Source organism: Panulirus ornatus, chromosome 69 (assembly GCF_036320965.1).
Source record: "Panulirus ornatus isolate Po-2019 chromosome 69, ASM3632096v1, whole genome shotgun sequence".
Classification (NCBI taxonomy): Eukaryota; Metazoa; Arthropoda; class Malacostraca; order Decapoda; family Palinuridae; genus Panulirus; species Panulirus ornatus.
Window position 1 is genome coordinate 21903590 of NC_092292.1, and position 23661 is coordinate 21927250.

The 23661-nt window shown below is 39.0% G+C and overlaps 2 protein-coding genes across 2 annotated transcripts in view; one reads left to right on the top strand and one right to left on the bottom strand.

Annotated features, from left to right (window-relative positions):
• Grasp65 (Golgi reassembly-stacking protein 2) overlaps positions 1-2999 on the bottom strand; it is a 36483-nt gene extending 33484 nt beyond the window's left edge. The window contains exon 1 of the mRNA XM_071660085.1: positions 2814-2999. Coding sequence (XP_071516186.1) covers positions 2814-2876 — 63 coding nt within the window. The 5' untranslated portion in view covers positions 2877-2999. The remainder of the gene's footprint in view (positions 1-2813) is intronic.
• An 862-nt stretch (positions 3000-3861) lies between these two features.
• Positions 3862-23661, top strand: part of pit (probable ATP-dependent RNA helicase pitchoune) — a 65626-nt gene continuing 45826 nt past the window's right edge. Inside the window, exons 1-6 of the mRNA XM_071660315.1 lie at positions 3862-4025; positions 6440-6538; positions 7894-8172; positions 14189-14446; positions 18610-18759; positions 19514-19678. Coding sequence (XP_071516416.1) covers positions 3914-4025; positions 6440-6538; positions 7894-8172; positions 14189-14446; positions 18610-18759; positions 19514-19678 — 1063 coding nt within the window. The 5' untranslated portion in view covers positions 3862-3913. The remainder of the gene's footprint in view (positions 4026-6439; positions 6539-7893; positions 8173-14188; positions 14447-18609; positions 18760-19513; positions 19679-23661) is intronic.

Sequence of the window (23661 nt, forward strand, 5' to 3'; positions counted from 1 at the left end):
ATACCGTCAATTATTCGCATACTTACTAGACAGTTTAATCCAACCATCCACCACCACACAAAAACACTACAGTACTTCTTAACATTCTATCTTTTTGGTTAGCTTCTAGTCATGGCTCCTGATAACTCTGGTGCTGCACTTCTTGAAGATCTGTTCCCAATCAATATTGTTCAACTAATTTAGAAACTTCAAGGTTGTTATCAGGTCATCCCATTCTCCCTTTCCCTCCATCATACACAATTTTATAGTCATCTTCTCACTGTAACTCAGTCCTCTTAATTCAGGTACCATCTTAGATGCTCTTCACTACACCCTCCCAATCAAAGCTCTGTGCTTCTTTTGGTGACATGACCAGCCCTACATTGACAGTCCAATTTTGCCATACATTTTGATTAGCTTATCTTACCAAACAAATCTTTATCTATATACTTCACCATGATTCGGTTTTGGTGCATTGCATAAGACAGCTAAAGAATGGATGCGAACAAATAACGCCTCTCTTTGTCTTCCTGGAGCTACATTGTTAAGGCTGGAAACAACAATCAAATATGAAAAAAAAATTCTTATACATGCTAGCAAACAGTTCACCTTTCACAATTCTCCCTATGTGCAGCTCTGGCAACCGACTAGGAATAATGTCAACCCACTAGCTCTTTCCACAAAGATTCCTGTCATCTATTTCCAATTTAGTAATAATCCTCATTATCTAGAACAAAATTGGACTAAATTCCATCATCCATTCCTCTGATGAAGTGTGGAGTTTGTCTAGGTTTCCCTCTAAGCTGCTGCAATCATCATTATCATTTCTCTCATGACCTTAGCAGCATCTGCAAGCATGTTTAAGCAGAGTTCAAATACCAAGAGTAGCAATGTGCAAGTTCAGCAAAGGAGGGAAGAATATGTGTAAGTGGAATGTTAAGCTGATAAAGGAAAGCAAAAAAAAGAGTAGATGAAGATTTTGGAAGAAAGTTAAGTGAAAATACTTTAGGGAAAATAAGTAACTGTGCTGGAAGGAGGCAAAAAGAGGAAAGAGGTGAATGTAAGAGAGGAAACGTTAATGTGAGAAGTAGGGAATGACAGTTGCTGAATCAAGAGGAGAAAGTGAAAGGTAGATGGAGACTATTCTAATACACTGATAAATGTGAAAGAAGGTGAGGCAGCAGCTGTTGCATGCATGGGTATATGGGATGGGAAGAAGAGGATACATGTGCAAGGGCCTACAGCAAAAAGGTAGGTAAAAAGGGGCAACAATGATGAGGCTGCAGCTAAGAAAGGCACCTGGAGTGAATAGGATTTTGGCTGAAATGCTGAAGTATGGAGGAGAATGTGTGATAGAATGGATGCATATGATAAGCAATTGAGCATGGAAACAGGTTGTGTCCATGGATTGAGTGAAAACTACTACTGTTCCTTTATTCAAAGGAAAAACTGCTACGGATGTATGCAGAGAAGTATGTGGTATGACTAGATGGAATGAAGAAAGAAGTGAAAGGGCATATGAGAGATGTGGTATGACAGGGAATGCAAAGGGAATGAACTGTGGAGTGGTAGAGTGGGTGAAACATAATGCTCTAGGGTGATTTGGGCATGTGGAAGGAATGTAAGACTGGGAGTTTACAAGGAGAGTGTAGGATAGAACAGTTAAAGGGGATCGAGTGAGAGGAAGACCACCTGTGACACGGGCAAATAGACTAGAAGAATACTGGAGGGAGAGAAATGGAAGAACGCATGGAATGGTGCATGAGAGGAAGGCATGTAAGGACAGAAATATGTGGAGACTTTTGCTGTGGCCACCCGTGGCCACCCCCTAGGTGGAAGTCCCTCGGGGGGGAACAGTCATCAGATATATAGATAAAAAGATAGGTTTGAGCATGAGGAAAGCATGCAAGACTGAGAGCTTAACAGGGGAGTGTATGATAATACAATTAAAGGAGTTGGTGTGAGAGGAAGACCACCTATGAAATCGGGATATAAAGTAGAACAATACTAAAGGGAGAGCAACGGTGGAAGAATGCGTAAAATAGTGTATGCAGGGAAGGCACGTAAGGAGGGGGATAAAAAAAACTTTTGCTATGGCCACTATATCAGAGATAAAAATAGATAGCAATGTGCCCATGATGGAGCACTGTAGCACGCACTTGTGGCCCAAGCCCACATCGAGGATGCCTCTCTCACATGTCCTTTGCTTCATTCCACTAACATAAGCTTCTATGCAATGAAACAATCTGCTCATGGTGTACAGTGTTAGGGGTATAGATGTGACAGGTTTATTGCAGCTAGAATATTGTACATTATAATAAATCCTGTCCGTTAAGGAGGTAAGGTGTGGTTTTCATTTGTTCTGCTGATTTTCTACATTAATCAATACAACATTTTCCCTGATGTACTGCTATCGTCGTACTTATTATCGTTCAGTAAATATGCTCAAATTCATACTCAAGTGTTATTGTGTTCTCTACACATTACACTAGACTGTAGAACAAATTAATTCAATATCCAAGGCTAAATAGTATGGAGGCTAAACTAAACATAGATAACAGATTCTAAAAAAATATAGTGTCGGCGCTAAAATGAAAATGTACCAGCTTGACATTCGACCAATTTAGAACTAGATAATTCCTTTCCGTTACGGTAACAGTTACATAGCAATTATCACATATCACAGTCTTCATATGAGCTTATAAAAATGTAATATATTTCTAACCTTTTACGCGATGATATTAAGGCAACACAACAGCCAAGTCAAACACAGACCAATGAACCGATCAGTTGACTCCCAACAATGCAACTTCATATATGACTTTTCAACTTACCCTAAGCACATGGTAGCCTTCCATGCCTCCTCCAGGTATCTGAACACTCTGTGATCCTCCCATGGTGGCACCTACTACCTGGTGACCTTTAACTTAATTCACTCTTGTCTCTAGAACTAGTTTTGACAAGAGCATCCAGCAAGCCAAAACAGACGTGGCACCCGGGAATTGTGGGTAAACAGCTGATGTTTAAGATGTATGTACGGAGGAATTATATCCATCTTTATTACCTACTCAAAAAGTAAGTAATTCTAAATATTTTGATCAGATAACGGGTATTTTGGAGTAATTTAGTAAAAGTTGACATTAAACACAAAATGTATACGGTATTATGTTCTCCATTCTCTATCCTACATCATTTGATCCTCATAATGCTGAAGGAAATTTGTTAACTTATGGTGCTGTAAAGTGAAGTGTCTTTTACCAATTCAATTTAATAAGAATAGGACTTTCATCATATTTTTTTAGAGTTGTTTACAATAAATGTAATATGCCGCACTTTGGTTAGGTAATTCTCTTTTGGATCGATGGCAGGCTCCTTAACTAATTCAAATACCTTCTGACTGCCCTGAAGACATATTTATACATACAAAAATATCTAATCATCAAACTGTATCTGTCTTCTGTGCAATATCCCAGTTACATGAGATGACATGCATACATCCCAAAAAGACGTTGATCGCGCTTAAACTGACGGGGTAGTTTCTTGATTGTCATTACCATCTTTTAATGAGAATAACTCTACTATCGCGTTAACTTTCCTATAGATTATGATGCACAATAAATTTAGATCAACGCAGTGAAACGAAACAATTCAGAATTGGAATTACTATCTGAAGTATACCAAAAAAAAAAAAATACTCATAAATCCGGTATTCTTTTTCAATTATTTTGTGACTTTAAGTTCAATACATGTGTTATAACTTTAGTATGACTGAAATTAATCCTTAAAATTCTTAATAAAAACCTATTTTTTATTAGTTTTACTCTGAAGTTATATCTAGGTGATATTTTTTGTCTCCATAACATAACATTTATCTAAGAAGTCTGTTTACTACCACGCTACATCCCTTTAACGTTTAGGTATTACTGTGAACAGCATGACACCTCCGGTCCCTGACAGAATCCTTATAAGGAAGATTAAGAAGAGTCAGGGGAAAAAATTGAAGATGCTAAAGGCTAAAGAAAAGAGGAAAGAAAAGGACTTTACGGGTAAGATGTTTGCTGGAAGGAAGTGAGGACAGTCTGTCATCCAGTTCAGTCCTGTATTGTCACCACACTTTGATTTCCGAGTTTAAGGTCACCAAAATTTGTGATTTAGATGTTGATGCTTCAAGGAAAAGAATCCTTGCCATCTTCCACGACTCCGGTTTTTGCTTGGAAATTACTGTATTACAGGAGGGAAGGATTTCCAGCGTTCCTCTCCCAAATTTCTTTTCCTGCCATAGTTGGTAAGTAGATAGAGGTGAGGGCATTGAACATTAGGGAAAATATGGGTAAGGGAATGTTTGAGTTTTTGAATTTCTCTTTGATTTCAAGGGAACTTACGAAAACTTCCCTTAGCATCTCGCATACATCTTATCTTCAGTGATATCTGGAAAAAAGGTTATGGTTTTGTGCTTGCATCTAGTTGCTGATGCTAAAGCACTTTGTGTTTTCAGAATATGACAAGAGTCTGTTTATCTCCACATCACTATTAACTTTGGATATGTAGTGACTTTGTCCTGTAGTGTTAATGTGATGTTTAAGAGTGCAACAGCAGTTGAGGAGCAGAAAAATGAACATTTTATATGGTATTTTATTAGGGCCTGATCATACAGGAAGGTGAGAGGCATGCAAGGAATAGAGTAAATTTGAACGATGTGGTCCTCCACCAGGGTCGACATTCTGTCAGTGGACTGAACCAGGGCATATGAAGCATTTGGGGTAAACCATGAAAAGGTTTGTGGGGCCAGGATGTGGATAAGGAGCTGTGGTTTTGCTACATTACACACGACAGGTAGAGACTGAATGTGAACAAATGGGGCCTTATTGTCTGTATTCCTGGCGCTACCTTACTGAAGCAGGGGATAGTGATGCTGTTTTCCTGTAGGGCAGGGTAGCGACAGGAATGGATGAAAGCAAGCAAGTATGAATATGTACATGTGTATGTATGTAAAGTCTGTTTATGTGTATGTATGTAAAGTCTGTTTATGTGTATGTATTTATACAGTCCTCTGTTCTTAACGCTACCTCGCTATCGCGGGAAATGGCGAATAGTATGAAAAAAAAAAAAAAATTTATATGTTGATATGTGTATGTATGTATATGTATGTTTGTAGGCATTTATGCACATATATGTGTATATTAATGGCTGGGCAATTCTTCGTCTGTTTCTTGGCACTTCCACACTGATGCAGGAAACAGCAATTATACATAATAGAATATATATATTGTATAACAACCCTTGCACACTATCATGTGAATATCATGTTAATTTCTAGTTTCATCTTTGGAGGGATGCTGAAGGTTGAAGATCTCAGTATCATCATATACTACAAGAACAAGTAAACCAGTGACTACATTATGAGAAACAACCTTACACACAGTGCAAAACCTTTGCAGTCTGCCAATATAGTTTACAAGTATTCCTGACGAGCTTAAGGTTGTAAACTTAAAAACAATGTAAACTACATTGGTATGATTACATCACTCAACCAATGTTTAACATTTCATCTTTAAAGCTGAAGCCCCATACTTCATATGTAACAGCAACTTAGTATAAATCTCACCTGCCAGAGTCTTACTGAAAACATGATAATACTGAAACATTGTCATAACCTTACGAGACTTCAAGTAACAGAAGCCATGTACATAAGAGAGTGAATATAACCCCTTCATAAATTATCAAAGTACAGGACAAGCAAAGGCCCTACCATGATTATTCAAGACACTACCGTGCTAAGGCAGGTGAAAATCAGTTAGGATTTGAAAATGATAGATATGTAATTATACTAAAAGAATAAGTATGAAATTATACTATATTGTAGGTGAAATACGAAAATGAATCTGCTGTTGCCAAGATCCTGTTCTTAAAGTTAAGTATTTGCTGTGATGTGATAAAAGAATATTGAAGCATTTCATATTATTTAGTGAGCTTTAACCAACAGAAAATGGGTCTTATACAGATTTCATACATTGATTAAACCTTTAGCAGGATGGGTTTTTTAGGTGTTTGGAAGTAGAATAATTAGATGAACTGATAACCATCCTTACTTTCTTTGTGTAGACTAAATAGTATGCTATGATTCTCTCATTTGAAAGAATCCAGTGAATGTATTCTTGAATGCCAAGTGAAATATGGTATATCAGCATAAAATTTTATGAAATTTATTTGAGAATTATTTTTTTTTAGATTGCTATGCCCAATGCTGGTGTTTGAAAAATATTTTGTTAAAAAGAAATGAAATGTTCTGAATGAAGAACTAATTAAGGTAAATCTTGATTGCTGTGTTGTAGATGAAATACTAATAAGTTAACTCATAAATTTTATGCACTAATATGTGTTGACAGTGAAAAGATTCATGTGCATATTTTACTTTTCATTTAAACTGTACTGTAGATTTATGTTTACAATTCTCTTGCAGTAGAGGAACAGTTACCAGATGAAACTGAACAGTTGATTCACTGTCACCCAGCCCTAAGCAAATGCCTTACCGAAGATGATGAACCTATTCCCAAAAATAGTAAGAAATGTATATATTCTTTGTTTCATGTGAGGTTCTTAACCCTTAAACAGTGGCCAACATCAGTTGATGTTCTCATAGGGAATAGCAGGCAGCATCAACTGATCAAATGCCTCTTTGAATATTCAGCTGATTTATTGTACCAGCTGTATTTATTGTATTGTAAAGGTCTTTTTCAGTGCTGCTAAGAAGGCATCTCAGCTGGCAAAACTGTTCCTTTAGCAAGGAAAGTCAGTTAAGAAGCCATGCATGGATGAACACTGAAGTATACCAAAGTGCCAAAGTTGGCATTTTGAAGGGGGGGGGGGGACAGAAGGAGCGTGTGCCCATTAAAAATTAATAGATACAGTATAAGATTGCAGTTAGAGGGCCTTAAGGGGACAGAAATAGTGAAACTCTAGTGAAAGGGTTCAGAAGTATAAAAAGAGATCATGTGTGTTGTAAGAGTTGTAATGGGCAGGAACTCATGATGAGTGTTTGATTATCATTAGCTCCAGGTCTCTGTGGGCAGAGAAAGAAAAGGCTTCAGCTCAACTGGGATCATCCCAGGTAGAGCCTAAGCAGTCCTTGTGGTGTACATTTTAATCCCCTGCATAGAGGAATTCAGCATGTGGATGTGAAGAAAGCAACCAATAACCAGGGAGGTATTTCACCAGTACTCTCCTCATGGGTATCGGGAGGGTTAGTGATATCTGCTTAGTGAGCCAGCACTTCAATGGTTGTTGCACTCGTCAGACCGAGATGGCTGTCTTTTCTTTCTGCCTCACTAAAACATGGACTATTCACAGGAAATCATAGTTTAAGGAATTAGAGGGTAGATATGAAATATATCAACAATTGTATAGGTAGAAGAGAATTTTTAAAACAGATGGCATCAAAGTTAGGAGACTTAAAATGCATGAGGTGAGCAATGGGAGTTTTTGTATCACAGTAGGTGCCAATACCAAATTTGGAGTGGAAATATGGTAGATATTGAGGTTAAAGATGTAATACTGCACTGTAGATGTAGAGCAACCTCGAACAGTAGGGTTTTAGAGTGAAGATTGAGGGCAGAGTGAAAAGATGGTGGTAAATATTTTTAAGCTGTTTTTAGTTGTGGTGAAGTCACCTCTACATAGCACGGTTGCACATCTTTCATAATTATTGTCCATTTGAAGTCTGCAGGGGCTGAGATTGATTAATATTCTTGGCTTGTCATTTGCATGCTCAGAAACTGGCGTAAAGTGTGATCTTGTATGGATTTAGCTAATTTTGAGGAATAATTTTGTTTATATCCTTTGGGATTAAAGTCAAAGTGAGGGTTGTAGAGATTAAGTTATGCTTTTATCTTTACAAATATATAATTCTCTCTCCAGAAAAAAAGAAGTTGAAGGCTTTAGAAGAAATCCTTGATGCAGGAGCTGATAATGAAGTTACATCTGAATTTGATCAGAAAAAGTTGATGACTGTAAAGGAAACCATTGCTGCTGGAGCTGGTAATGAGGTTTCTCCAGATATTGAAGAAAAAGAGACAAAGGCAACGGATAAGAGGAAATTTGATGCTTCTGGTTTGTTACAAACAGAGGATATAAATAAAGCAGAAAATTCTGAAGAGGGAGAAGAGACTGGGTATGAAAGTATTGACATCAGAAATGGTTAGTCAAGAGTTTTTATTTTCAATGTAGTATTAATGTCAAGTAGGTAGTAGTCGGTAGGCAGCGAATGACCAGGGAGGTATTTTACCAGTACTACCCACATGGGTATCGGGAGGGTTAGTGATATCTGCTTTGTGAGCCAGCACTTCAGTGGTTGTCAAGTTGCTCTTGTCAGACCGAAGTAGCTGTCTTTTTCTTTCTGCCTCTCTAACACATGGACTGTTGGCATTTTGTCCACAAATGTACAATCTTTCCTTGTCATACTTAACACTTGACAAAACTTAACTCACACAGCTCATATTTCATAACTAGATTTTCCTGTGGTGAGCACTATGTGCTCTACCTGCCTTTTGGCAAAGTGGTTGGAGCAGTAAATAGAAGTAGTATGTAGGAACATTTAGACAGAGCATTAGGTAGAAATTATAGGTAGAAGTAGTTGGAAGGAGCATTAGATAGAAGTAGTCAGTAGGAACATTAGGTAGGGGCCTCAGCAAACACTGCAATAGAGTTGTCCTCTGCCTGTGGCTTGTTAAGGATGAGGCACTAAAGGCTAAGGAGAGGCACTAGAGTTCACTAGTTAAGGAAACTCAATTGCCATGACCACCCCTGTGAAGGATTTCCAGTTGGAACAGGTATCAGAGATATAGATGGGTAGGTAGATGATAATGCCTGGATTAGAATTGCTACATGAGAGTGACTGAGGTCTTCAGTTTGGATCATCATTAAATTCCAGCATGCTGAAATGGCATATGCTGATATTGGTCATGTATTGAAGCACTTCTGTGAAAAGGTTGTTATCCTTCCTTCGACAAATAGCACTTAAGTGAATTGATGATTTTTTTTGGAGGGAAAGTGGAAAATGCTGCTCAATTTCATAGACTGGCCAACCTTGAAAACTTATTTAATGTTTAACTAGTAGATATTCCAGAGTATTTTGCATTGTTAACTTTCTTCAGTTTGGTGGATCATCTTGTAATGGTAGCCAGAGTAAGCAAAGTTATCAGAAGGAAAGAGAAAAGATACAGTCTATTAATTGATGTATTCGCTGATTATGACTCAAAATTACAAGGATTATTCTCTTGCTTCTCTTATATGCATTAGCTTGCTAATAGTCCACCATGTTTTGCATAACCTCTTTTAACTTTGTCATATAGAGCCCATGCCACACATCAGTACACCACTCTTGGAACTGCTATGCAGTTAGAGTATCTGTCATCAGAAAAAATCGGGACCAAGAAACTTTCACTAATTACAGAAAATGAATACTGTCATGAACATGTGCCCAAGGAAAGTATGAGATAGATAAAAATACTTTTATCAGTTTGGTTATTTAGGGTGAGCCTTTATCAGCTTCTTAACATTCCTTTTCCATACTTGATATTCTTCCCATCTCCTTTGCTGAACTTCCACTAGTGCATTCCTATTGAGCAATCAACCATATGCCTTTTTCTTCTCTTCCACAGCATTTCCATTGTGTTCTGTCTACCATGCATTGCCCTTTTTATTCCTGTATCTCACTACATTATATCCAACTCCTGATTCTACAACCTTTACTTGGATTTCTCTAAAAATTTTAAAGATCTCATTCACACATGGCTGCATTCCTGCATTCACTGCACTCCCATCTAAGCTTTCAGTTACCCTCCTTTCATACTCTTCCCTGTACTTTTCCTGATTCATCTTCTTGCTTGCCAACACTTCTACCTCTCCATTCTTCCGTACACTATACCTCCACTTCTCCCTGATCCTCATCCCCGCAAGAACTGTGAAATGGTCAGAATCTCCAAACAATCCTCTCATGACTCTAGCATCCAGCACAGCCTTTCTCAATCTTTCATCCACTGCCACATAGTCAATCAAAGCCTTTTGCTTTCCTCATCCATGTATATCTGTGGATCATCATGTGCTAAAAAAAAGGTGTTTTCAAGGAATATACCCCTCTCAGCATAAATATCCATAAGATAGCTTCCATTATTATTTAGTTCAGGCACTTCCCATTTACCAGCTATCTCACCAATTTCACTATCCCACTTTCACATTCATATCACCAATACAACCATGTTTCTCTCATTCTCAAAACGGTTTACACAGTCATTCAAATTTCTCCAGAAAAGCTTCATTTCATCCTTACTTTGAACAGTCTTCATATTAACAAGTGCACATACACATTCCCATGCATACTTCACACTCATAATCTTTCCTTTTACCCATACTATTCTTGAACCATTCCATCTATGCTCAGTAACACCCTCCTGTACTCGTGGTGATAGCAGAATCACACAATCACACATCCTTCTTTTCTGCTTCCCTGATAATTTTCACGCATTTCCATCCATACCACACCTACCATGTCCTCTATAACTTGCATTCATCATTTCCATTTTCCCTCCACACACCCTGCCCAAGGATATGGGTTTCCCCAGTCCTTAGCACATCCACACTACAACTTTTGAACCTTTCCACAATCTCCCACCTTTTACTCTCACCTGTCATCCCATTCACATACAGTGCCATCACCCTCAATATCTCATTTCTTTTGACCCTCAGCATGACTGGTAGACTCCAGTGCCCTTCTTAGCCTTTTGTGCCTCACCCTTGACAGGTCGCTGGCAAAAGGCAATTCCGGCACAGTGTTTCCATAGGCAGTGAGGCTCCAAAATTGTGAAAAATGAAAAGTAACAGTACACCTCAGGCATTTGTCCAAATCTAGAAATATTGCCCTGATGTAATTGGGCAACACCTTCCCCTTTAGTTTCACCCCTAAGGGGTGTACTAGTGAGGTCACAATGAGAAGGCGGGGTGAGGCTTGGCTACTCCAGTAGAACTAGAGTATCACTTCAAGGTGTTGAAACTCAATACTTTTCTCAATTTCAAGCTTATTTACTTTCCACAGTAGCAGCTCCTCCTACCTCATTAGTTATGATACTGCCACTGAGTGAAACGAATCTAATTACTCTTCGTTCAAGTGTTTGTACAAAATGTGCATGCATTTCTCCCAACCATTTTTACACTTATTTTTCTGATTATATGAATTGTGTAGATAGACATTTATACAATGATAAGATATTCCGTATGATTTACTGACAGATAGAGATGCCTTGTGGAAGTCCTTATGAATATATGTTTTGGGAGGAATGCTACTTGAAGCAAAGAAGTTTTTATCAAAAGTGTTAGGTGTGTGTGTGCCAGTAGGTAGAGAGGAGAGTGAGTAATTCCAGGTGAAGATTAGTCTGTGGCAGGGTTGTGTGATGTCCCCATGGCTGTTTAAATTTTTTTGGATGAAGTGGTGAGAGAGGTGATTGCAAGAGTTTTGGAGAGCTGGACATGTATGCTGTCTGTAGGTGGCAAGGTGGCCTGGGAAGTGAGTCATTTGTTTTTTGATGATAACACAACCCTGGTGGCAGATTCTGCCGAGAAGCTGCAGAAGTTGGTGTCTGGGTTTGGGAGAGTGTTTGAAGGGAGGAAGTTGAAGGTAAATATTCATATGAATAAGAACAAGTTATTAGTTTAAGCTGGGCAGAGAGACAGGTAAGGTGGGATGTGAGTTTGATTGAAGAAAATTTGGAGGAATAGATACTTTATATACTTAAGAATGGACATGGCAGGAAGTAGAACACTGGAAGCAGAAGTGAGTCTTGGATGGGTGATGGGTTGAAGGTTCTGAAGGCACTGAGAAATGTGTGGAAAGATAAGTTGTTATCTGGGAGAGCAAAAATAGGTGTTTGAAGGTAAAGTGGTCCCATTGATGATGTATGGATGTGAGACAAGGGCTGTAGGGATGTGCTGAGGAGGGTGGATGTGTTAAAAATGTTTAAGGACAGTATGTGATATGAGATGGTTTGATAGATTAAGTAATAAAAGATTAAGAGAGAGATGTGGGAATAAGAAGAATGTGGTGGCTTGATAGATTAAGTAATAAAAGATTAAGAGAGAGGTGTGGTAATAAGAAGAGTGTAGTTGAGAGAGCTGAATAGGGGATGCTAAAATGGCTCGGGCATATGGAGAGAATGAGTGAGGAGAGGTTGACATAGAGGATATACTTCTCAGAATTGGAGTGGGACAAGAAGCGGAGACCATTTTGGAGATGGAAGGATGGAGTGAAAAATACTTTTAAGTGGTCAGAGCCTGAACATGCAGGTGTATGAAAGGCATCCTTGGGATGTAATGAATTGGAGCAGTGTGGTACACAAGGGGAACATGCTACCAGTGACTGAAACAGAGCATGTGAAGCATCCATTGGTACCCATGGAAAGGCCTTTGGGGTCTGGTTGTGGATAGGAGGATGTGGTTTCTGTATATTGTACAGGACTACAAGAGAATGGATGTAAGCAGATAGGCCCTTTCTTAGTATGTTCCTGGCACTATCTCATTAATGTGAGATCTAGCAACCAAGTATGAAAGGAAAATGAAAATTATTTACCTAGTGTAATTTGAATTTTACCATGGGTGCTGGCTTCTCCTACTTGCGTGTTCTCCTGTCTCATTAGCTCTTCCATATGCTGTATTGCAGTAAGTAAGAACCTACTGAAGAGAAATGTTTAGAGAAACTGCTTGAAAAATACAATTCTTTGTATCATTCACATGGTATAAGTTAAATGTTTTTAACTGAAGGCAATGCTAGCCTTACTGGGATCACAAGCATTCCTTTTCCATGTAGCAGTACAATACATCATTTTTTTAATATATGTATTATTGTTAGTTCAAGTATTATATAGGAACCTACTGAAGAAAAGTGTGTAGAGAAAATAAGTGGAAATTACAATTTAGTGTATCATTTACCAATTATAATGTGAACCTTTTGAATGCAAGTCTATCTCAGGTAGGTAAGAATTATAACAATTTTTTCCTCTATTGTACTGAATGTGTATATAATTATGAGTCATGCATTAATTAAGAACCTATGAAGAGTACTGTATAGAAAACATATGTGAAAAATATGATTTATTGTACCATTTATCAATTATGATTTAAATGTTTTGAACTGGTGATTGCACGCTAGGTATGGATTCTGTTTTCACTATTTTATCCTGTATTTTCTAGAATGTGAGTTTATTAATTCTTGCAGTAGGTAAGAATCTGAAGAGAGATGTGTACAAAAAAATACAAAAAATACAATTTAAGCTAACACTTATGAAGAATAGATTTAATTTTCTAACCAAAGTCAATGGTATCCTCCCTTGGATCTCAAGTATATATGATCATTGAGGCCTTTCCAGATGTAAACCATTTTTATTCTTATTTTCTCTTGAGTTTGTTCATGATTATTAGTTCATGAATTAAGGAAGAACTGACTGGAAAGAACTGTGTAGAAAAATGCATGAAAAATAGAATTTTCTATTCTGTTAACCAAGTTTAAGTTGGACGTATTGAACAAATGGACTGGAGATAGGTAAGAGTTCCATCTCTTTCAGCAGTTTTCTCGTAAATGTTACAGAATATATATATAATCATTGATTCATTAATTAGGTAAGAACGTTTTGAAGAAAATTATTTAGAAGAAATATATGAAAGTTTAGTTTGCCATACCATTCACTGGTTTTATATTGAATGTTTGAAGCAGATGTTGATTGTGATATAGGATAATTCTGTTCCACTTATCTCTTCCAATATTCTTCTGAATATCTACATATTTATTAATTCATGCAGTAAGCAAGAACCAACTGAAGAGGATTCTTTTTTATATACTTGATCGCCTTTTCTGCATTATTGAAGCAGTTCCAGGAACAGACTGAAAAGTACCTAAAATACTTTGCTTCCAATTTTTTTTTCCATTCAAACTCATCCTCCAATTGACCTGTTTCTCTCCCTTGCTAAACCTGATAACCTAGCTTTTATTTACATTTACCCTCAACTTTCTCCTTTCACACACTCACCTAAACTCAGAACTCAACTTCTGCTGTTTCTAATTCGTGCTTAGGTGCCAAATTTATTGATGAACATCTGTGTACACTGTGCCACTTCATTAGTCAATGAAAGAAACTGATCAGTGTATATGTGTTTCATTTTTCTTTCTTAGGTTCTAGCACACTTGGGTTTGATGCAACAGTGAACAGATCATTTGAGGGTCTCCGCAGTGTCATCTCAGCAGAAACTATGAAAGCAGTTGACAATATGGGGTTTACAGAAATGACAGAGATTCAGGCTAAAGCCATTCCTAAACTCTTAGAAGGACGTGATTTACATGGGACAGCTAAAACTGGTGCTGGGAAAACACTTGCCTTTGTCATTCCTGCAGTGGAGTTGTTATATAAATTAAAATTCAAGCCCAGAAATGGTAAGTAAATTGAGTGAATATTGTTTTTTATAAATAGAAAGATTAAATGTTTTGTAATTCACTTAACTGAAAATTTGATTGGTTTGAGATGTGTGAGGTGGTTTGATCGAGTAAGTAATAATAGGGTAAGAGAGATGTGTGGTAATAAAAAGAGTGTGGTTGAGAGAGCAGAAGAGGGTGTTTTAAAATGGTTTGGTCACATGGAGAGAATGAGTGAGGAAAGATTGACAAAAAGGATATATGTGTCAGAGGTGGAGGCAACGAGAAGTGGGAGACCAAATTGGAGGTGGAAAGATGGAGTGAAAAAGATTTTGAGTGATCGGGTCCTGAACATGCAGGAGGGTGAAAGGCGTGCAAGGAATAGAGTGAATTGGAACGATGTGGTACACCGGGGTCGACATGCTGTCAATTGATTGAACCAGGGTGTGTGAAATGCCTGGGGTAAACCATGGAAAGTTCTGTGGGGCCTGGATGGAAAGGGAACTGTGGTTTCTGTGCATTATTCATGACAGCTAGAGACTGAGTGTGAACGAATGTGGCCTTTGTTGTCTTTTCCTAGCACTATCTCGCACACATGCGGGGGGAGGGGGTTGTTATTTCATGTGTGGCGGGGTGGTGATGGAAATGAATATGGGTAGACAGTATGAATTATGTACATGTGTGTATATGTATATGTCTGTGTGTGTATATATATGTATACGTTGAAATGTATAGGTATGTATATTTGCGTGTGTGGACGTGTATGTATATACATGTGTATGTGGGTGGGTTGGGCCATTCTTTCGTCTGTTTCCTTGCACTGCCTCGCTAACGCAGGAGACAGCGACAAAGCAGAACTGAATAAATAATAAATACTTTAGAAAGTTTTGGGTTTTCATAATGTACATGAAACACCTTATGAATACTCTCAAGAGCTTCTATAATGGAAATGGCATTGCTGGACTTCACTTGCTTATGGTTACTTCACGAATGAAATCACTGTCTTCAAGGTTGTGTCACCTGAATACAATTTTTGATGATGGAAGTTTTAACTCCAGAGGAGTCTGTCCTTTCCCCCTGTAGCATATCCTTGAAGCTACAGGAACTCCTGGAGAAGGGATCCTGATATTGTATGATGACAGTAATGATATTTCTTAAAAGGGAAGCAGAAGGAGTCAAGCGGGGAGTGCTCAACCTCCTCGGAGGCTCATATTTTGGTATCTGCACGTGTGTGGATGTAACCAAGATGAGAAGAAAGGAGAGATGTGTAGTATGTTTGAAGAGAGAAACCTGGATGTTCTGGCTCTTGAGTGAAACAAAGCTCAAAGGGAAAGGGGAAGAGTGGTTTAGGAAAGTCTTGGGAGTAAAGTCAGGGGTTGGTAAGAGGAGAAGAGCTAAGGAAGGAGTAGTGCTACTCCTGAAGCAGAAATTGTGGGAGTATGTGTCTAAAGTGTAAGAGAGTAAATTCTCGATTGATGTGGGTAAAACTGAAAGTGGATGGAGATGGGTAATTATATATTGGTAATGAGAGGCAAGTGTTTTGGGAGCAGCTGAGTGAGTGTGTTAGCAGCTTTGATGCACGAAACTGGGTTTTAGTGATGGGTGATTTAAATGTGAAGGTGAGTAATGTGGCAGTTGAGGGTATAATTGGTGTGCATGGGTTTTCAGTGTTGTGAATGGAAAGGATGAAGAGCTTGTGAATTTGTGTGCTGAAAAAGGACTGGTGATTGGGAATACCTGGTTCAAAAGGAGAGATAACATTTTTTTTTTTTTTTTATACTATTCGCCATTTCCCGCAATAGCGAGGTAGCGTTAAGTATACGTATTTGAGTAGGAGTGATGGCCGGAGGACATTATTGAATTACATGTAGATTGATAGGCGTGTAAGAGAGAGACTTTTGGATGTTGACGTGCTGAGAGGGGCAGCTGAAGGGATGTCTGATCAATGTTTTGTGGAGGCGAAGGTGAAGATTTGTAGATGTTTTCAAAAAAAGGTGAATGTTGAGATGAGAGAATGTTGGGGAGAAGAGAGTGGTGAGAGTAAGTGAGCTTTGAAAGGAGAGTTGTGTGAGGAAGTCCCAGGAGAGATTGAGTGTAGAATGGCTGAAGGTAAGAGCAAATGATGTAAGGGGAGTGGGTGAGGAATGGGATGCATTTAGGGAAGCAGTGTTGGCTTGTGCAAAAAATGCATGTGGCATGAGAAATGTGAGAGTCATGCAGATTGAATAGAGTAGTGAGTGGTGGGATGAAGAAGTAAAGTTGTTAGTGAAAGCGAAGAGAGGCATTTGGACAATACGTGTAAGGATGGAGTGCAAATGACTGGGAGATGTATAAAAGAAAGCGGCAGGAGGTCAAGACAAAGGTGCAAGACTTGAAAAAGAGGGCAAATTAGAGTTGGGGTGAGAAAGTATCATTAAATTTTAGGGAGAAGAAAAAGATGTTTTGGAAGGAGGTAAATAACATGCGTAAAGCAAGAGAACAAATGGGAACATCAGTGAAGGGGGCAAATGGGGAAGTGATAACAGGCAGTGATGAAGTGAGAAGATAGAGTGAGTATTTTGAAGCTTTGTTGAATGTGTTCGATGATAGAGTGGCAGATAAAGGGTGTTTTGGTCAGGATGGTGTGCAAAATGAGAGGGTCAGGGAGAATGGTTTGGTTAAGAGAGAGAGGTAGTGAAAGGTTTATGGAAGATGAAATATGGCAAGGCTGCAGGTTTGGATGGTATTGCAGTGGAATTTATTAAGAAAGGGGGTGACTGTGTTGTTGATTGGTTGGTAAGGATATTCAGTGTATGTATGGATCATAGTGAAGTGCCTGAGGATTGGTGGAATGCATGCATAGTGCCATTGTACAATGGCAAAAGGGATAAAGGTGAGTGTTCAAACTACAGAGGCATGATGTTGTTGAGTATTCCTGGGAAATTATGTGGGAGGGTATTGATTGAGAGGGTGAAGGCATGTACAGAGCATCAGATTTGGGAAGAGCAGTGTGGTTTCAGAAATGTTAGAGGGTGTGCGAATCAGTTGTTTGCTTTGAAGAATGTGTGAGATATACTTAAAAAACAGATGGATTTGTGTGTAGCATTTATGGATCTGGAGAAGGCATATGATAGAGTTGACAGAGATGCTTTTTGGAAGGTCTTAAGAGTATATGGTGTGGGAGGTAAGTTGCTAGAAGCAGTGAAAAGTTTTTACCAAGGACATAAAGCATGTGTACAAGTAGAAAAAGAGGAGAGTGATTGGTTCTCAGTGAATGTTGGTCTCGGAAGAGGTGTGTGATGTCTCTGTGGCTGTTTGATTTGTTTATGGATTGGATGGTTAGGTAGGTAAATGCAAGAGTTTTGGAGAGAGGGGTGAGTATGAAGTCTATTGGGGATGAGAGAGCCTGGGAAGTGAGTCAGTTGTTGTTCACCAATGATACAGCTCTAGTGGCTGATTCGAGTGAGAAACTGCAGGGATTGGTGGCTGAGTTTGGAAAAATGTGTGAAAGGAGAAATATGAGAGTAAATGTGAATAAGAGCAAGGTTCACAGGGTTGTGGGACAAGTTAGTTGGGATGTAAGTGTGAATGGAGAAAAACTGGAGGAAGTGAAGTGTTTTAGATATCTGGGAGTTGGACTTTGCATCAATTGGAACCATGGAAATGGAAGTGAGTCACTAGATGGGGGAAGGGCAAAGGCTCTGGGAGCGATGAAGAATGTGTGGAAGGAGAGAGCGTTATCTTGGAGAGCATAAATGGGTATGTTTGAAGGAATAGTAATTCCAAGAATGTTATATGGTTTGGAAGCATGGGCAATAGATAGGGTAGTACGGAGGAGGTTGGAGGTGTTAGAAATGAAATGTTTGAGGACAGTATGTGGTGTGAGGTGGTTTGATCTAGTAAGTAATGAAAGGATGAGAGAGATGTGTGGAAATAAGAAGAGTGTGATTGAGAGACCAGAAGAGTGGGTGTTGAAGGGGTTTAGACATATGGAGAGAATAAGTGAGGAAAGATTGACAAAGAGGATATTATGTATCAGAGGCAGTTGTTCATCCATTCCTGATGCTGCTTTGCTAGGGTGAAAGAAGTAGTGTGGAAGAAAGATAGATTTGAATATTGTAATCAAGTAAATCTTTATTTTCACATACTTTGTTTCGGAGAATATTGAAATGAAATTGAAGTAGTCATGAATAATTCTCATTCAGGTACAGGTGCCATCATTGTGTCCCCAACACGTGAACTATCAATGCAGACTTTTGGTGTGTTACGAGAAGTTATGCAGGACCACACCCAGACCTATGGACTTGTTATGGGAGGTACTGACCGCAGGAGCGAAGGAGTCAAGTTAGCCAAAGGTAACACCATTGAACACAATACATTGGATGTTTGTTACTTATGTACATTGAAGAATATAGAAGTAGGTAATATATTTCTAGAGAAGTCAGAGGTTGAACAGAGACTGAACCTTTCTATGGCATCCCCTGACTACTTCACATGCCATGGTTTAGACCATTGACAGCATTCTCCATTTTAGTGTCATTTTTGTATCATTATGAGGAAGTAAATACGAGATATGAAAGACATGTAGAAGAATTAAAAGGATAATTGCTGAAGGAAAGATACATCTCTTACACTTTGGTCTGTGATTAATAGTGATATGTTTATTTTCCCTGGGGATAGGGGAGAAAGAATACTTCCCACGTATTCCCTGCGTGTCGTAGAAGGCGACTAAAAGGGAAGGGAGCGGGGGGCTGGAAATCCTCCCCTCTCTCTTTTTTTTATTTTTTTTTTTTTCCAAAAGAAGGAACAGAGAAGAGGGCCAGGTGAGGATATTCCCTCAAAGGCCCAGTCCTCTGTTCTTAACGCTACCTCGCTATCGCGGGAAATGGCGAATAGTATGAAAAAAACAAAAAAAAAAAAAGTTTATTTCAATATAATTGATATAGAAGGAATCACAAAGAGAGCGTTAGTGACAGTAAATGTAGAGATTGACCAAATCATAAGGTGATAAACTTCCATTTGTACATGGAATGCATAGTCACATTGATTAAAGCCATTCGCTTCTGTGTTATTATATATTTGTGTTCTTATGAAGGCTTGTCATTTTAGGGGTAAACATCTTAGTGGCCACTCCAGGAAGACTGTTAGATCACCTGCAAAATACTCCTCATTTTATGTACAAGAACCTCGTGTGTCTGGTCATTGATGAGGCAGATCGAATCTTTGATGTAGGATTCGAGGAGGAGATGAAGCAGATTTTACGACTACTACCTAGTATGTTTTTCTTCTGTCTGTGCATGTACCTTATATGTAGATTATAATTTCTTTAGGTATCTGGGAGTGGACTAAGAAACAGATGGAACCATGGAAGTGGAAGTGAGTCTTAGGGTGGGGGAGGGGGCATAGGTTCTGGGAGCATTGAAGAATGTTTGGAATGCAAGAATGTTATCTCGGAGAGCAAAAATGGGTATGTTTGAAGGAATAGTGGTTCCAACAATGCTGTATGGTTGCGAGGCATGGGCTGTAGATAGAGTTGTGCGGAGAAAGGTTGATGTATTGGAAATGAAATGTTTGAGGACAATGTGTGGTGTGAGGTGGTTTGATCGAGTAAGTAATGAAAGGGTAAGAGAGATGTGTGGTAATAAAGAGTGTGGTTGAGAGAGCAGAAGAGGGTGTGTTGAAATGGTTTGGACACATGGAGAGAATGAGTGAGGAAAGATTGATGAAGAGGATATATGTGTCAAAGGCGGAGGGAACAAGGAGAAGCAGGAGACCAAATTGGAGGTGGAAGGATAGAGTGAAAAAGATTTTAAGCGAGCAGGGCCTGAACATACAGGAAGGTGAAAGGTGTGCAAGGAATAGAGTGAACTGGAATGATGTGGTATACCGGGGTGGACGTGCTGTCAATGGATTGAACCAGGGCATGTGAAGCTTCTGGGGTGAACCATGGAAAGGTCTGTGGGGCCTGGATGTAGAAAGGGAGCTGTGGTTTTGGTGCATTACACATGACAGCTAGAGACTGAGTGTAACCAAATGTGGCCTTTTTTGTCTTTTCCTGGCGCTACCTCACTGGAGAGGAAGGATGCTATTTCATGTGTGGCAGGGTGGCGACGGGAATGGACGAAGGCAGCATGTATGAATATGTAAATGTGTATATATTTATATGTTTATTTTTATTTATTTTGCTTTGTCGCTGTCTCCAACATTAGCGAGGTAGTGCAAGGAAACAGACGAAAGAATGGCCCAACCCACCCACATACACATGTATATACATACACGTCCACAGATGCAAATATACATACCTATACATCTCAATGTGTACATATATATACACACACAGACATATACATATATACACATGTACATAATTCATACTGTCTGCCTTTATTCATTCCCATCGCCACCTTGCCACTCATGAAATAACAATTCCCTCCCCCCTCATGTGTGCGAGGTAGCGCTAGGAAAAGACAACAAAGGCCCCTTTCGTTCACACTCAGTCTCTAGCTGTCATGTAATAATGCACCAAAACCACAGCTCCCTTTCCACATCCAGGCCCCATAGAACTTTCGATGGTTTACCCCAGACGCTTCACATGCCCTGGTTCAATCCATTGACAGCACATCGACCCTGGTATACCACATCGTTCCAATTCATTCTATTCCTTGCACGCCTTTCACCCTCCTGCATGTTCAGGCCCCGATCACTCAAAATCTTTTTCACTCCATCTTTCCACCTCCAGTTTGGTCTCCCACTTCTCCTCGTTCCCTCCACCTCTGACACATATGTCCTCATGGTCAATCTTTCCTCACTCATTCTCTCCATGTGACCAAACCATTTCAAAACACCCTCTTCTGCTCTCTCAACCACACTCTTTTTATTAGCACACATCTCTCTTACCCTATTATTACTTACTTGATCAAACCACCTCACAACACATATTGTCCTCAAATATCTCATTTCCAGCTCATCCACCCTCCTGCGCACAACTCTATCCATAGCCCACGCCTCGCAACCATACAACATTGTTGGAACCACTATTTCTTTAAACATACCCATTTTTGCTTTCCGAGATAATGTTCTCGACTTCCACACATTCTTCAAGGCTCCCAGAATTTTCGCCCCCTCCCCCATCCTGTGACTCACTTCCGCTTCCATGGTTCCATCCGCTGCCAAATCCACTCCCAGATATCTAAAACACTTCACTTCCTCCAGTTTTTCTCCATTCAAACTTACCTCCCAGTTGACTTGACCCTCAACCCTACTGAACCTAATAACCTTGCTCTTATTCACATTTACTCTCAACTTTCTTCTTTCACACACTTTACCAGACTCAGTCACCAGCTTCTGCAGTTTCTCACATGAATCAGCCACCAGTGCTGTATCATCAGCAAACAACAACTGACCCACTTCCCAAGCTCTCTCATCCACAACAGACTGCATACTTGCCCCTCTTTCTAAAACTCTTGTGTATGTGTGCGTGTATGGGCATTTATGTATATATATGTGTATGTGGGTGGTTGGACCATTCTCCATATGTTTTCCTTGCACTACCTCGCTGATGCGGGAAACAGTGATCAAGTATGATAAATGAATGAATAGATTATTTCTTTTACTTTATCCTATGTATAACAAAGGAATTTTGGTAAAAGTTTGTGTATGCCACACTTTACATTAATGGTGAGAAATGTATTTTGAAGCCTTGTTGGATTTTTAAGAAAACATTTAAGAAACAATGTCATCATATTTTGTCAAAGAAATTATAAGATTTTGAGGATCTGTAATTGATTTTGATATCTGATTTGCTTTCCTGTTTTGGTAAGGTAGCATTAAGAACAAATAATGGCTTTCTTTGCACACATGTTTAACTCATTGATTGCAGCTACACTAGACATTTAGTGTGCCCTCACAGCATCAGTTTCTGTATGTTTAAAAAAGATCCTAATAATTTTTTGTTACCATCTGAAAGAGCTTTTTTCTGAAAAAGATGACTTTTATTCACATGACTGCTAGAGAATGTATATGAATGCTTGAGGCTTTTTCTTTGTGTGTTCCTAGTGCTGCCATGCTGACATGTGAAATATCAAACAAATATCAAAGAAAAGAAAGAATATATCAGTATGGTAACAGGGGCGAGTGTGCAGTTTATGGGGGATGAGAGGGCTTGGGAAGTGAGTGAGTTGTTGTTTGTTGATGATACAGCACTGATGGCAGATTTGAGTGAGAAATTGCACAATTTTGGTGACAGAGTTTGAAAGCTCGTGTTAATAAAAGCAGGGTCATGGGACGAGTTGGGGTGTAAATTTGAATAGAGAAAACTTGGAAGTAGTGAAGTCTTAGATACCTTGGAGTGGACATGACAGCAAGTGAAACTATAAAAGTGAAAGTGAGTCACATGTTAGGTAAGGGGACAAAGATTCTGGAAGCCTTGAAGATTGTGAGGAAAGAAGAGCATTAACTGGGAGGGCAAAAATGGGTATGGTTAAAGATAGTGTAGTCCCAACAAATTATGTGGATGCAAGAAGCAGGCTATAGAGCAGGTTGTTTGGAAGAGGGTGGATGTGTTGGAAATGAAATGTTTAAGAACAATATGTGGTGTGAGGTGCTTTCATCGAGTAAGGAATAAAAGGGTAAGAGATGTTTGGTAAATAGAAAGAGTGTGGTTGAAAGAGCTGAAAAGGGTATATGGAAATGGTGTGGACATGTGGAGAGAATGAGTGAGGAAAGGTTGACAAAGAGGATACATATGTCAGAAGTAGAGAGAACAAGGAGAACAGGGAGACCAAATTGGAGATGGAAAGATGAGGGAAAAAGATTTTGAGCAATTGGGACCTGAACATAGAGAAGAATGAAAAGTGAGCAAGGGACAGAGTGAACTAGAACGATGTGATATATTGGGGTCAACGTTCTGTCACTTGACTGAACCTGGGCATGTGAAGCATTTGTGGTAAACCATGAAAGGCCTGTGAGGCTTTGGTGGGGATAGGGAGCTATGGTTTCTGTCCATTACGCATGACATATAGAGAATCGAGAATGGATGTGAGCATATGCAGGCTGTCTTTGTTCCTGGTGCTACCTGGCTAATATGGGAAACGATGATCAAGTATTAAAAGAATAAGATTATTCATGTGCATGGTGAAATTATTAAATGAATACATGTTCAAGCTACAACATTACCAGGAATATAATTTGTTCCCATGAATGATGTGATATATGCATATCTCTGCGCAGTCATGTTATTATTACCGTTGATATTTTTT